Below are 15,244 nucleotides of genomic sequence, written 5' to 3' on the forward strand. Positions count from 1 at the left end.
CAAACAACGCCATGTATAGTGAGTATGACAGAGGTCTGGCACAAATAGATGGGACATTAGTCAGCTGCCCTAGTGTGTTTGATATGCATCTACTTTTACACTGACTCTGAGCTCCATATGTCAGAAAACTATCTGGTAATGATAATTAATGATGATCTGTGACATCAACTACCTGAAATAACAGTCTGGCCTTCAGGGATTAAGATTAACCTGGCAAAGATGAGGTAAAACACATTTCCTCCAGAATTAGGGTCTGAAAGCCTCATCCACGTTTCCCACCTTTCACTCTCTCATAATAAATCAGTGTTTTTTGTCACACGTTATATGTCTTGTATAAAACATGTATGCACTGTATGAGCATCACCTTCTTTTTCAATTATTGTTTGGTTGAGCAGAGAATGGATCCTTGTGGCGCCACTGCCCTAGTATTCAATAAATATTCAACAGAAAGAAGCAGTCTGGTGATCTAATTCTCAAATAGATAATGCACGTTTTTTTTTTTTAAAGGGGCAATATCATGCTTTCCAGCTCTTCCTTTTCACATATAAATAATTCAGTTGTGGTTTATACAAAGTGAAACTGCAATGCTTTGGTCTGAATTCCTCTTTAATTTACCCCCACGTTCCCCCGTCTTACTTCTGAGGTGCCTCTGAGAACAACTCATTTTGATGCTGTCTCTTTAAATCTAAAAGAGGCACTTCACATCCTGCCCCCCTCCAAATTGCAGAGCGTTCCACTCCAACCCGATTGGCCATTTTTGTAGCACGCTTGGGTACGGCGTAATGAGCACCGAATGTTTTGACTTGTTGTGAGTTAGCCTGGCCAAAGTGGCTAAAAGGAAGGCAGTCAGGCAAAAGATGTCCAGTGCAGCAGGTGATTTATTCACAAAAAGGTGTTGAAAAAATATTTACAAAAAATCTCAAAAAAAGAACTAAAAGGTTTAACATGGCTCAACAGATCAAAACTGAACATAAAGCAACCAAAATTAATGTCACATGCACACAGCTACACTGACCTGGTTCTCTCCCTCTCTCCCGAACCTCTCAATTTCTTGTCTTTTATACCTTTCCCCACCAAGGTAGACAAAATGGCCTCCAATGGACTCTCCCACACAGGCACCCCCAAACAATTGATACATTTCCTATCAAATGTATCATTGTTAAAATCAATCCAATTCAGCACTATCTGAATATGAAACAATGCAACAATTAAAATACAAACAGCATTAAATTACACAATGCCCAAAACTTAATATGGATGGATTACTGCTTCCCCCTCTTCAGATGGTCTCTTCCTGTGCCAATCCTCCAACAGGAAGGCCTAATTTCCAGGAAGTAAAGTAAAACATCAGGTAAATTCACTGAAATAAAATACACAAGATAAATGAAAAAACAATTACAAACTGAATGATTTGAACCACGATGTTATAGTAAATAATCATTAGAAATGCAAAACATAAACAAACCCGGGATAGTATATATATTTGCAAACTAAAGACTAAATACAATATGGCTAAATCAAAACAAACCAGAATGTTACCAAATGTATATAAACAGACAAATGGTGTTCTCACCCACTTTGTCACACTTGTATCTTCGACATTCTTGAGCTTGGACTGCAAAATCGCTGCAAGAAATAAAAATGACGGATACGCAAAAGTGAATGACCTTAAGCCGGAAAAGGGTAGAGTGCCTTCTCCAGGTCGGAGAAGATGTCCTTTCCCAGATAAGGGGTTTAAGTATTTTGGAGTCTTGTTCACAAATGAGGGACAAATGGAGCGACAGACCAATAGGCAGATTGGTGCAGCGTCTGCAGTGAAGCGGATACCGTACCAGTCTGTCATGGCGAAGAGAGAGCTGAGTCAAGAGGCGAAGCTCTCGATTTACCGGTCGAGCTACAATCCTACTCTCATCTATGGACATGAGATTTGGGTCGTGACCGAAAGAACGAGATCCTGGATACAAGCAACTGTAATGAGTTTAGCTGACTGTAGCATCAACTAATATGATAGGCTGAAAGGAAGGAAGGGAAACTGCGTATCGAACTTTTATCAACCCTGTTTTTTCCTATCGCGCCACACGTCTATCAATCGATATATATTGTTATTGAATTATCGTCCAGCCCTAATCTGGGCTCTCCCTTAAAGATATGGTGAGAATCTCGGTCATCCGGAGGGGACGCCTCCCTGGTGAGGTGTTCCAGGCACGTCCCACCGGGAGGAGACCCAGAGGAAGACCCAGGACACGCTGGAGGGACTATGTCTCCCGGCTGGCCTGGGAACGCCTTGGGATTCCCCTGGAGGAGCTGGCCCAAGTGGCTGGGGAGAGGGAGGTCTGGGCCTCCCTATGAAGCTGCTACCCTGCGACCTGACCCCGGATAAGCGGATAAGAAGAAAAAGAAGAAGGAAGGATTTGCATAAATTGATAAGCCGGAAGTCCTTGTCCTTGCTTAGTGGCTCTGCAGCAAATACTGTGACGTAATTGTTCAAAAAATGTAACAGAAAACGGAACGGCTTGAAAAAATATGACCCAAACAGAACATAAAGATATCTACGCAGTACCTGGACAGACTACATTCCACTTATCTGCACTCCTAAACACTCCAAGTACACAACAAAATGTATTTAAGGGTTAAAAATGGGGATTTTGCCTGGTATGTCCCCCTTTAAACTCAACAACAGTTGCATTCCTTGTGTAAAGCAACTCATTAGGGCTTATTGTTCCAAAGTCCTCCTTTAGATTATATAGATATCAAGGTCCCAGAGTCTGAAGAAACAGTGAAGTACCTTGAGGTTAAGAGTGAAATTTCCGCAATCAATGATGATCTAATCTGGGGAGACGCATCAGCTGTTGTTCTTGGTCCACTGTGTCAACTGGACTTTGCACCCGCCAACGATGACGAAAGCCCAATGCCTGCTTTAACAACCATGGTATCATGTTGTTTGATTGGCCAGCAAACTCTCCTGACTAAAAACCACAGAGAATCTATGGAGACATCAGATCCAACAACGCAAGTGAGCTGAAGGTCACGGTTTAAGTAACCAGACTTTCTTTAACACCTTAGCTGTGATTGTATCCATGCCATGTAGAACTGAGGCAGTAATTCATTTAATAGGAGTCCCGACCAACCAGTGAGTGCATATACTAAATGAACCTACTTTTCAGTATGATTAAAATCCTTTTTTGTCTTATATAATAAACCAATTGTTTGAAAATCTCAATTGTTGCATTTATCAACATAATAAAAATAGGCAACTATAATCAGTATATAACTCCAAGTGTAATGAATCTGTGTCTACGTATGAATTTCACCTTTTACATTAGAAATAAATGACGTTCTATATATTATATATATATATATATATATATATATATATATATATATATATATATATATATATATATATATATATATATATATAGGTGACACACCTGAACTGTCGCACAATAATGAACATAATCATGTAAAATAGACATTAAATAAGATAGCTAAAAATACATAATCTCACAAGGTTAAAGCCGCACATTTAAAATTTCTATTGGAATCCCTAAAAACCTGTTTTTGAAATATGCTTAAAAAAAGCTGCAGCACCACAGGATACAAAGTATGTGACATGCTCTGTCAAAACCACGTGTCAGCATTTTCCTAAAACGTCATGAAATATGTCCCATTCCCAAAAGAGACAAGAAGCTGGCAACGAGGAGCAGGTTTATCCCCACCAACAAAACCTCTGACAACACAGAAACATCTTACACACGAGGTGCTGTGTGCTCCTGAAGGAAATTACATTATGATGCTGCAAAATGAGGTAAAAGGTTCAACTGGCAGATGAGTAAAGTGTTCAGGAATATCAGAGGCTTTAATCTATTCCAGTTTCCATGATGGAAAAAATAACGTCAGATTACATAAGAGTAGGCCCCTGTGTGTCCTCGAGCCTCAAAGTACCGGTTTGTATCAGTTTCCTCAACATTTTCCTGGAACCCAACCAAATCTTACATTTTAAAACAGAACATAAAGATACTTTATAAATTCAGAGAGTAGAAAATATCTTTGGATCAGAGTAAACAGTTTTTGTCCACAACATTATTATTATTATTATTATTATTATTATTATTATTATTATTATTATTATTATTATTATTATTATTATTATTATTATTATTATTATTATCTTTTTCATGCTAGGCAGGAGCTCAGCTGTTATTGTTAATCTCATTTATTTCATCCAGAACTTCCGCAATTTTTAGCTTCTAGAAACTACTTTGCTGATATTTTCCTTGTTTAATATTGTTTCTTAATCTGGCCATTTTCATAAATCCATAACTAGCATTCAGTTTGAGCCTGCTGTTACTCCTTTTGTGTCCAAACAGTTGTGGGACATTCAAGTCATTCAGCTAAGACTCCCCTTTTGTTTTGCTAAATCACAGTGAAAAAAAAATTATAACTCTATGGGACGTTTAACACTTTCACCATCTGGATGAATAATAATAATAATAATAATAATAATAATAATAATGAATAATCCACTGTACAATGAAAGGGAAAAAAATCCATTTCCGATGCAGCAATTGTTTCCAAATCCTGCACAGATGCAGCTTTGGAAACAGATGTTTACAATAGGGATTAAGTCCAAACACGAGTGCCTATTATTGTTTCTTGAACAAGAGGATCTATACAAATCAGTTTAAAGACTCAGTACAAGTAAAGGTGTTACTGAATAATTCTTATCTAATTAAAATCTTACAAATGATGAGATCATCACAAAAGACCCAGTATGTTTTGATGCAAATTATCATTAAACAATTTTGTTTTATACAACATTAAAAAACAGTCAATGTGATAAAACAGCAATGAAGAATGAGTTTTTTCTGCAAAACTTCAAAAGAGAGATAACCCTGAACAATTTCCTTGCAACATTTTTTCCTGTATAAAATCCTGAAAGCACTAGAAACACTACAATTACTCCAAAGGAAGGGGAGTAAGGGAGGAAGATGCTTTAACATCTAATGCTGTCAAAAGATTTATGCTCTAGGCACACTTAAAAACAATGAATGCCAGTGGATATATTTATTAAAACCAGATTAATTCAGTTCAATTAGCCCAAGAAACGATCTGCTTCCTGTAAAAACACAAAGAAGGTTCTGTCACGATATGTGGCAGCTGCGAGAAGGTTATATCATGCTGTTGAACTACTGGGTCTCAGTAATCAAGCTATATTGTAGGTTCTATTATTATTATGATGAGGGGCTCTAGGGTCATAATAAAACACAGTAGAGGTTCTATCATGATGCAGGCTGTCAGGTCATAGTCATAACTTATTTAAGGAAGTATTCCCGTAGATCCATGCCCCTATTTTTGACAAGATGAATCTATCCTTAGTAAATAGAGATGTACCACAGGCTTTAAAAGAAGCTGTTATTAAACCTTTACTTAAGAAACCTTCTCTTGATCAAGATGGGTTAGTAAATTACAGACCTATATCTAATCTTCTTTTCTTATCTAAAATTAGTAGTAGTAGTTGCTAATCAACTCTGTGAACATTTACAAAGTAAAAACCTACTTGAGGAGTTTCAGTCAGGCTTCAGAGCTCATCATAGCACTGAAACAGCTCTGGTGAAGGTCACTAATGATATTCTCATGGCCTCAGATAATGGACTTGTGTCTATACTTGTCCTGTTAGATCTCAGTGCTGCGTTTGATACAGTTGATCACAATATTCTCCTAGAAAGACTTGCACATACTGTAGAGATTAAGGGAAAAGCATTAGGCTGGTTTAAATCTTATCAGATTCCAGTTTGTTCATGTTTAACTTTGTCAGGACACTCTTGTAAAAGAGATATTTGATCTGGTTAAATAAAGTTTGATGATGATGAAAACCTGCAAGACCTTAAATTTTCTCCTTTTAAATTCTGACAAGACAGAAGTTGTCATCTTTGGTGCAGAGTCCATAAAAAATAAACTTAATTCACACACTAATGGCATTACATTGGCCTCTGGTAATAAAGTAAAAAATCTCTGTGTTATTTTTGACCAAGACACTTCATTTAAATACCATACTAAATAGGTTTCCATCCAGGGTTTCCTTTCTTCACCTCTGGAATATTGCCAACATTAGAAATATACAGTCCAGAAGTGATGCTGAAAAACTAGTCCATGCATTTGTTACTTCAAGGCTGGACTATTGTAATTCTTTACTATCAGGAAGTCCACAATATGCTATTCAAAGCTTCAAAATGCTGCAGCAAGAGTTCTGGTAAAAATCAACAAGATTGTTTCATTAAGCTCCTGTTAAATCAAGAATAGAATTTAAAATTCTCCTTCTCACATATAAAACTCTTAATAATCAAGCTCCATCATATATCAGAGATCTGATTACCCCATACGTCAGGCTCCTCTCCTGTGGAACCAACTCCCATTTTTGGTCTGTGAGGCAGACACCTTGTCTACTTTTAGGAATAGGCGTAAAACTTTCCTTTTTGACTAAGCGTCTACTTAGAGTTGCTTAAGTTACCCTGAGGTATCTCTGTAGTAATGTTTTTATAGGCTTAGGCTACTGGAGGACATCAAGGGCTATTTCTCTCACTCTGCTGAATTCTCCTACTGTTCTCCAATTTGCATTGCTTGTTGGTATTTCAACTTTTTGTTCTCTCTGTCTTTTTTTCTCTTCATAGAAGGTACATCTGGTCTGGCGTTCTGTTAGCTGTGACACCATCCAGTGGTGACGGGGGTTGATCATCTCCCATTACCATATAACATTGAAAGGATTGCTGGATCAGTGTGTGTTTCTGTGCTTTTTTGTATATCTGCTCCGTCTTCTCTAACCCCCAGTCGGTGGAGATGACCGTTCACACTGAGCCTGGTTCTGCTGGAGGTTTTCTTTCCTGTTAAAAGGGAGTTTTCCTTTCCATTGTCGCTTTATGCATGCTCAGTATGAGGGATTGTTGCAAAACCATCAACAATGCAGACGACTGTCCACTGCGGCTCTACGCTCTTTCAGAAGGAGTGAATGCTGCTTGTCAAGACTTGATGCAATCTGCTGGATTTCCTTAGACAGGAAATCTTTTTGTCCAATCTGTGTAATCTGATTGAAATTGACTTTGGAAAGTACCTTGAGATGATATATGATGTGAATTGGCGCTATATAAATAAAACTGAACTGAACTAAATAGTAAAGCACAGAAAAGGTTATATTATGATGTGTGAAATAATTAATTAACACATCATTGAGGATAAATTGTATTTGCCAGCTAGGCTGAATAAGAAAAAATAAGAGGAAGAAAGTGACCATTTTAAATTAAATTGTAATGAGTTCAGCTGAAAGGGACCTTGATCCTTTTCTGCAACAACACCGTACCCGTCCATTGAACTACAAACTGTCTGATTCCAATTTATTGGTCCTTAACAGGGTTATGAACTTGTGATTCAGAAACCAGTAAAACTGGACAAGACTGTAGCCGCTTTTTTTCATCTGCAGATGATTGAAGGTTTCATTAGTGTTAGAAAGAAGTGGGCTAAACCTCAGTGCGCGTATTTTTAGTGGAGCAGGACCTGATTATATGCTGAAAACTTGGCCACAAAAATGTGGTTGGAAATGGCAGTTGTAACCAGGATAGGAAATATATATATTATATGTTTTCTTCCAAACAGTGCTTCACACTTTAGACTGTGTTGCGCAATATTAGATAAAACATGCAATAGCAGTATCATTATTGACTATTGCATTGACATTTTGCTGTCCCGCTAATGCCCGAACCATACTTGGCCATTTTGGAAGAGCATGATATTTTAGAGGTTTTCCAATCTGGTTTTAAAACTTTACACAGCACTGAATTGGCTCTTTTAAGGCTGTTTAATGATATTTTTCCAGCTACAGATTCTGGAGACTGTGTGATTCTTGTTCTTTTGGACTTAACTGCTGCTTTTGATACAGTAGATCATAAAATTTTACTCTTGCGTTTGGCACAGTCGGTTGGCATCAGAGAAACGCCAATGCACTGGTTAAGATCATATTTAGAAAACCAAACTTTCTGTGTTTCCCTTGGCGATCATACATCATCTTCTGCTCCTGTGTTATGTGGGGTGCCACAGGGCTCAGTTTTAGGGGCCTCTTCTTTTTTTTCCCTTAATCTGCTTCCGCTTGGCTCCATAATTTGAAAGCATTGTGTTTGTTTCCATTGTTATGCTGATGACAGCCAGATTTAGAGTCCACTAAGGAAGAAAGTTGCTCCTTGATGTGCCCGGAACTAAACGTGAGCTTAAGGGGGGGATCGTGCTTTTTCTGAGGCAGCTCAAAAAATGTGGAATAACCTTCCAATGTGTATCAAAGAGGCGACTTCTATTATTTTAAATCGCTTCTAAAAACTCATCTCTTTGCCTTGGCTTTTGGCACTATTTTTGCAGCTTTTGACACCTATTTTTACTAGACTTTTGAAGTTCATATTTTACTTATTTATATGTCTTGCCTTTATTGTATTATCTAATTTCTGTTTTTGTATTTGTTTTTGTTTTTTGCTGTACAGCACATTGGATACCTTCCCTAGCTTTAGCATCGTGCTCACTAAAATCTACATCAGTTTTGGGCGCTGAGGGCAGTGGAAGTCCATCCATTGAAATCTATTATTTACCATTTTATTTTGCATTTCTGAAATCGGTGCTCTATTGATCCGAACTGCAGTCGAGAGCATGCAGATGATCGTGGAGCCACTTAGCTTGCCAGGAAGAAAATAATAATAAAAAAAAAAAACGGGGGGTGAAGTTAATGTGGATCCAAAGCAATTCATTCTGGAGTAATCTGAGCCGCTTACCACAGATGTGGCAGCAAAACTTCCGACCACTATCCACCAAATCCAAACAGTAACACATGCATAATATTTCCTGTAAGAATACATTTAAGATAATATATAGAACATAGAAAATATATAAATTGACATATTTATAATAAATTAATTAACATGCCAGGCTTCTGCCACTATAGATAACAGCAGCGTAACTATAGAGGTTTTGGTGACACGCCCCAGGATCATTGGTGGCCCCCACTGGGCCACCTCCTACAAAACTTTCCAGAGCCGCCCCTGCTCTCACGTCTGCCTGAGGCTGCGCCCCATCTCACGTTTTTTTTTTACTGTTTATTTACAGCAGGCACTCGACAGAGAACTAAACAAACACACCTCTTTAGATCTGTCCTTGCAGCGCGCAAGCTTTGCGTGAGCCATGCAAAAACAAAACCTGAGGCTTCAGCACCCATGTGCGTCTCCAGAGAGCCCCTCACTCATGCCTATTGTTATCTTTTGTTGTGATCCTGAACTGAACTGGACAGTGACAGCAGAAACAAAGCAGTGCTTGAAAGCAACACAAGCAGTTCTCTTTATTTACCCGTGGCAAAAGCATGAAAACAGAATAAATCCGAGAAAAAAAGACGCGTTTTTAAAGAGCGCGCAGCTCCAAACTCTGCAGCATTGCCAGGAGTTGGTCAGACAATAGAGACGGAGCCAGACGAGCACAACAATCCTCCTGAGAACAATCGCTTCATTCAGGTAGACTCTCATCCACAGCTTACTATATCAAAAACAACTCTATCATCCCAGAAACCGCTCTGTGGGAAGTTTACAGGATGCAGACAGAAAGATAAATCAGATTTACCTGTTCGTGCATCTAGAGGGGAAGAGTTAGTTTAAAAAGCCGCTGCTTTGTCTCAGCTCAGGCGGCTCCAGACGCTCCTCTTTGTGATCATATCCCGGGTTTGTTTTTCCTTTCTTCTTAATTATTTGCAAGATGTTGACGATCGGAGGCGCGTCTCAACAGAAACGGCTCGAGCTTATACTTCCATGTGCTCGCGACCAGGACCACGCGCTCACAGCAAGCGAGCGTGAGCAGGGATAGTGCGCGTGACGTCACGGCGAGACTGGGAAAAAGTGCTCGAGGGACCGACTGACGTAGGGTCAGGTGTGAGGCGCAGGTGGAAACTGCGTGGAAATCAGCCAAAATAATAATAATAAAAAAAAGTCCCGCTTGTTTTCAACCATTATCTGTTCAACTATAAGAAATAAACCCCTCCTGCTCATTTTTACAGACGCTAATCCTGTTAAAGAAAAGAATGCAGTTTTTGTCTAATGAATGCCAAAAGTAGCTCGTAATTGGAAATTCTTTATAAATAGAAGCATAATTTGATCAAAATGTCCAAAAGGATCCCTTTCAATGCAATTTTTATGTTATGGACTTTAAGAAGAAATTTTATAGAAATATTTCAGCTTTAAAAAAAAAACTTGTCAACTTGTGTTTTTTTCTCCTCCCTTTAAAATTGTGAATTTTTGAGCGCATTTTGTAAGAAACGATTGTGTGCCAAAATTTCAAAAAATATCTATTAGGAAAGGTCAATTATCAGTTTATATACAGATGAATACATGTTTGGTTAAAAAACAAACAAGCCTTCCTTTCCTATATGTGCTTTATATTTCTTGTTAAAATGTCTCAGAATATTGCGATTTCAACTAAAAAGAGTTTCAGATTAAAAAGCTGTCGCCTTTTCTTCGTGGACTTGTTACCTCCAGCTTCTCCTGACTTTATCTGCAACCATCACCACACCACCTCTGATCTAAAAGCTCATTTATTCCTGCAGAGCCACCAACTGCTTGTTTTACTTGGATGTTGTTAGGTGCAACACAAAACGACTCAAATTCAAGAAAACTTTTTTTATATATAATCCAAAAAAAAACAAAAATCCAAAGAACATATTGCAAAAGGACAACAAAAAAAACAAGTGGGTCTGAACATTCAGACATTAGCGATTGAAAAATACATTTTCTTAAGAAATATTAACTATTTACAAAAACATAAAAATGTATATTTTGCTTTGAGCCATCCGTGAGCAGGACGTACCCGTTTTAAACGTTTTATTAATAAAAATAAACTTTTAAATATTTTATCCACCCATAACTTCAGCTGAGGCAGTTTAAACTTTGAAATCCAAGATTCCAAACAATTCAACCCATTGAACATCTGCATGCAACAACTGTACAGTCTTGAACTTCCATAACAAAAAAAAAAAAATTGAATCTTTTAAACACGAGAACCCTGTAGCTGTGCAAGTCTCTGCTTTAAAAGTTCGCTTTTCCTCCTCAGGTGCTCCTTGAGGGTCAGGAGTCTCTGCTCGTCCGACTGCATGCTGTAGATGCACTCCGTGGCCTTCTTCAGGATCACCACCTTGGCCGCCTTCTCGTTGTTCGCCACCTCCGGGATCTCGTCTCGCAGGGCGAAGAAGCTCAGCTTGAGCTCGTTCCTCCTCTGACGCTCCAGCACGTTGTGAGTCCTTCTCTTGTCGTAGTCCTCCGTGTCGGACGTCCGCGGGCTCGAACACTTGCGGTTGCTGGTGATCTGTTTGAGGACCCTGCTGGAGGTCCCTCCTCCTCCCCCTCCTCCTCCTGTGATGATGCTGCTGCTGCTGCTCTCCAGCTTCAGCCTCTTGACAGCCGGCTGCTCGCTCCTCATGGATGGATGGGCGGCGTAGTTATGCTGGTGAGTGGAGACGTGGCACCTCTTCAGCACCAGTGGGCTCGCATGCCTGTTCTCCAGCGGGCTGGGGTCACTTCGCTTCACCGCATGCCTCTTCTCCACGGTGACCACGTCGATTTCCTCCTCATCTTCTTCCTCCTCCTCGTCGTCGTCTTCCTCTTCTTCATCATCCTCATCTGCATCATCATCTACAACACAAGAAAAGATAACATGACATGCAACTCTTCAGGTCACATATCCCCCCCCCCTCCTCTTTTTCTCTCTAGCTGGAGAGGGGTGTGTCTGCATGGTGCGCGCTCCTCCAGCTTACCTGAGTCACTACAGCTGCTGCCGCTGTTGGTCGGCGTTTCCAGCCCCAGGTCCTTGCTGGGAACCGTCCCTGCAGCCTGCTTGGGCGTCTCCGCCACCGGGTAGGGGAAAACCACCGACGGATCAATGCACTCCGACGCGGACGTGTTGAGATCCTGCAGGTAGCTGCTGCTGCTGCTGCTGTTCAATCTCCACGCAGCCGCCACGGCCGGGTCCACGGCCGCCGCCGCCGCTGCGTCCTTACGCGCGGCGTGCAGGGAGGCCAGCCGCTCGGACACCACCTTCTTCAGCTTGGCCGCCGCCGAGAAGCCGCTCCACATGCAGTCCTGGATGATGATGGACTTGAGGAAGGTCTGCGAGTAGTCCGCGTCGCAGATGATGCTCTGGTTGACCACGTCGTCGCCGAGGAACTCGGTGACCATCTCCAGCTGGTCGGCGGTGGAGGGGAAGAGGCTGGACAGGGACGGCCGGCGGCTCGGGGAGAGGGGAGGGGTCGGCAGGAGCTCGAATTTCTTCCAGATGTCTTCGCTGGGCGCCGGAGGCTGCGGCTGCTCCGGGTAGAAGTCCTCCTCCTCGTTGTCATAGTAGAAAAAGGGCTGCAGGGAGTCGTACTCGTAATCGTAGTTCTTACTCGCCAAAGCTGAATACAGCGGCATGTTTTCCGTGACGGCGCACTCCTTATGGCGAAGCTGGCGGGGGGGAAAAAAGAGGTAAATATAAATAAATGCAGATTAGGTTTGTAGTAGCAAACAGCTGTTTGGCTCCGATCCTACAGGAGTGTGTGCAGCGTCACATGGTCACTCAAAAACACCGTGCGTAAATGTGTGTGTGCGTAGTACGCATGCACAGGTGCTGCTGCAGCAGGTGCATGCAAAAAAAACCACGAGCCAGTTAGTAAAATAAGTACTAGAGCCAGAGGGGGAACCCCCCCAGCTTTCGCAACGACAACTCTGCAGATCCCCGCTCCCACCATCCTTACCTTCCAGATCTGACACAGCGGGCGAAACCAGAGGCTAAAAGGCGGCGTGCGGGAAAGTTAGTCCACGGCGGCTGTGACATTAAATCCTTCCACGGAGGGCGTCGCAGAGCTCGGTGGGTTGGATGCGTGAAAGGTGCGACTTGGACAGGACGAGCCACGACGTCCTACGAGCAGCGTGACACTCGCAGCTGCGCCTTCTGCAGCCAGTTATTTAAAGCGGCCGCAGCACGCCGCCTCGAATCCTTCCGCGCGTTTTCCCGCGAAACGCTCGCCGGCGATGAAAATGCGCCACAAGCCGACGTCGTCTGCGCCGCTTTTTACGCCGGACACGACCGTCTGGGCCGCGCTCGCTCTCTGAAGACGAAAACACCCAAACGCAGTTTACGACTCCGGTGTTTTCTGTTCTTCAAGGATTAAGCGAGGGTCTAGTTTTCGTAGGGAGGAGTTATAGTAGAGCGTTGGCGACCCACAAAAAAAAAAAAAAAAAAAAAAAAATACTAACAGACGGTAGTAATGGCAGGTTGTTATGCCACAGCAGCAGTTTATACGCAATGGCATTAAAATACATTAATATATATTTTTAATATCCTTCTGAGATAAAATAGGTCTTTATTATTTCACACAATGAAAACAGTTTAGCAGCCCTCGTTTGGCAGTGGGAAATATCACTCAGATACACATAAATACAAGTGGCTATAATCAACATTTTCTGTACTTCTGTACAGTAAGTGTCTTCAGGCGATGATTGGACTGATGGGGGATAAAGCAGGTTTTTTTAAGTTTGTTGGATTTGGTTTTTAAAGCCTTTAAATCCTTTATAAATGCACCGCATCTTCTCTATCTATGATAAATAATTTAAGAAGACACTTTAAGATGACCATGCCTTGGCTCTCCAATGACTAGAGCATATTTTATACACATATTTATGAAATACTGTTTTTTTTTTTTTATTCATTATCATTGGCTTTCCAATAGTTTGGATTCTTTTTCTGTCAACTGATTAAGGTTCGGCTCTGTGCAACTGAGACGGACAAGTACGAGTAATGACAAAACAGAATATATTTCATTTTAACATTTCATTTTAACCCTTGCAACTGGTTAGTTTTAAAATATAACGCAGACAACGTAGAAACGAGTCCCAAGCACAGAGGTCCTCCACACAATCAACCCGCATCTTGTTCAAACCACCCAATTAACTCACTTTCACCGATATAGCGCAAATGCACGGTTCACGCTTCTTTTTTTCACCCCCCAAAGTGACGCAAAAAGCGTCACGTTTGCGCCGTTTGATGTTTCGCAACGATGCGGCGCTACACAGGTGCCGCAGGTTACCTCGGCGTGTCTGCAGCAGCTGAAACAGGTGACTGTAACAACACCTGCGGTCTGTGGCCGCTCGTTCACACGCAACAGCCTTGAGGAGAAAGTGTTGAATAGTTACCACAGTGCCGACTGAAGAAGATTCTCCCCGCCTTTAAACTTGGAGGGATTTGGCACCAGAACAGGAAGGAAGCAATTAAAGTAATCAGACCCGCACCGCAGTTGGACAGACGAGAGAGAGAGCGCTGCGGTGGAGTTTGAACGGACTTAGCGCGCCCTCTGCTGGTCAACGTGAACAGTGCAGGATCACAGCTGACACAGCAGGTGGGGATAAAAGTAACTCTTGCCACAATTATTGCTTTTGAATGAAATAAAAGAGAGACAGACTTAAGAAAAAAATGCATGTTAAAATAGCTTTATGGTTTATGGAAACAATGTATGGCTTTGACATTTGGCTGCTCGGCATGGCACGGTAGAGACAGTGGACGGATAAAACATGGGACACTGCAAAAACTGGACAGTTCTCCAAAATTCATAAAAAAAAAAAACAGACAAGTACTGGTCAGAGAGCGTAAAAGGAGATCAGCAGCAGCTTTGAAGTAGCAACAGCATGTTGTTGATCAGTGGTACTGACTGTGTTCCACATTTGACAAAGATCTGTATTTTCCATATCTCCAGAGAAAACAACGTTTCGGGAGAGCATCTAATGGTCAGATTAAGCCAAACTTTAACCTTTTGGGCCACAGCTAAAGTAAAGCTGGCCACTAAAAAAAAAAAAAAACATAGAGCATCACATAAAACAGCGGCGGCATCATGATCTGGGTTTACCTTTCGTCAGATGGAACTGGGGGTCGGATCAGTGGGATGAAGTCATACATGGTTGTAAATGCAAGCCAGTTCTGGGTTGTAAAAGTGCAAATTCAAACGGGATTTCATATTTCTGCATCAGGGGGAGTCCAGACATGCAGCCAAAGCAACATCAGAATGAATTTGTGCGATAAATGTTCTCACCAGCAGACCTGTAGGGTCCTCTGTTGGGTGCTTTGGAGGAGATATGTCCCCACAACAAGGTAGGTTTGAGGAACGGTCGCCTGGCAGAGCAGAAAAATGTAGTCAAATAAAAGGTGAAGA

The 15,244-nt window shown here is 41.4% G+C and overlaps 1 protein-coding gene and 1 long non-coding RNA gene across 5 annotated transcripts in view; both read right to left on the reverse strand.

The window, feature by feature from the left end:
• The window catches only part of LOC110366946, a 46,600-nt gene extending 36,675 nt beyond the window's left edge, over positions 1–9,925 (reverse strand). The window contains exon 1 of one of the 2 annotated variants that reach the window (XR_004927385.1): positions 9,640–9,925. This is a non-coding gene — a long non-coding RNA (uncharacterized LOC110366946). The remainder of the gene's footprint in view (positions 1–9,639) is intronic. The other variant, XR_002427109.2, reaches the window with a different exon arrangement.
• Positions 9,926–10,666: 741 nt separating this feature from the next.
• myca (MYC proto-oncogene, bHLH transcription factor a) lies at positions 10,667–15,244 on the reverse strand. Of its 3 annotated transcripts, none has more exons than XM_021310957.2 (3): positions 15,125–15,244; positions 11,819–12,506; positions 10,667–11,696 (listed from the first exon to the last, which is right to left on the reverse strand). In XM_021310957.2, exons 2-3 carry the CDS (start codon positions 12,471–12,473, stop codon positions 11,056–11,058), a joined length of 1,296 nt encoding a protein of 431 aa, XP_021166632.2. In that variant the 5' UTR covers positions 12,474–12,506; positions 15,125–15,244; the 3' UTR covers positions 10,667–11,055. The 3 variants fall into 3 exon arrangements, with proteins under 3 accessions (XP_021166632.2, XP_021166634.2, XP_012708664.2); XM_021310959.2 differs by lacking the exon at positions 15,125–15,244 and adding an exon at positions 14,235–14,256; XM_012853210.3 differs by lacking the exon at positions 15,125–15,244 and adding an exon at positions 12,797–13,007 and having other exon boundaries at positions 10,670–11,696.

Source organism: Fundulus heteroclitus, chromosome 21, assembly GCF_011125445.2.
Source record: "Fundulus heteroclitus isolate FHET01 chromosome 21, MU-UCD_Fhet_4.1, whole genome shotgun sequence".
Taxonomy (NCBI): Eukaryota; Metazoa; Chordata; class Actinopteri; order Cyprinodontiformes; family Fundulidae; genus Fundulus; species Fundulus heteroclitus.

Coding starts and splice junctions, on each gene's coding strand:
- myca (XM_021310957.2), bottom strand. CDS start 12,473: ATGCCGCTGTATTCAGCTTTGGCGAGTAAGAACTACGATTACGAGTAC. Junction 11,697..11,818: donor CAGCAGCTGTAGTGACTCAG/GTAAGCTGGAGG, acceptor CTTGTGTTGTAG/ATGATGATGCAGATGAGGAT.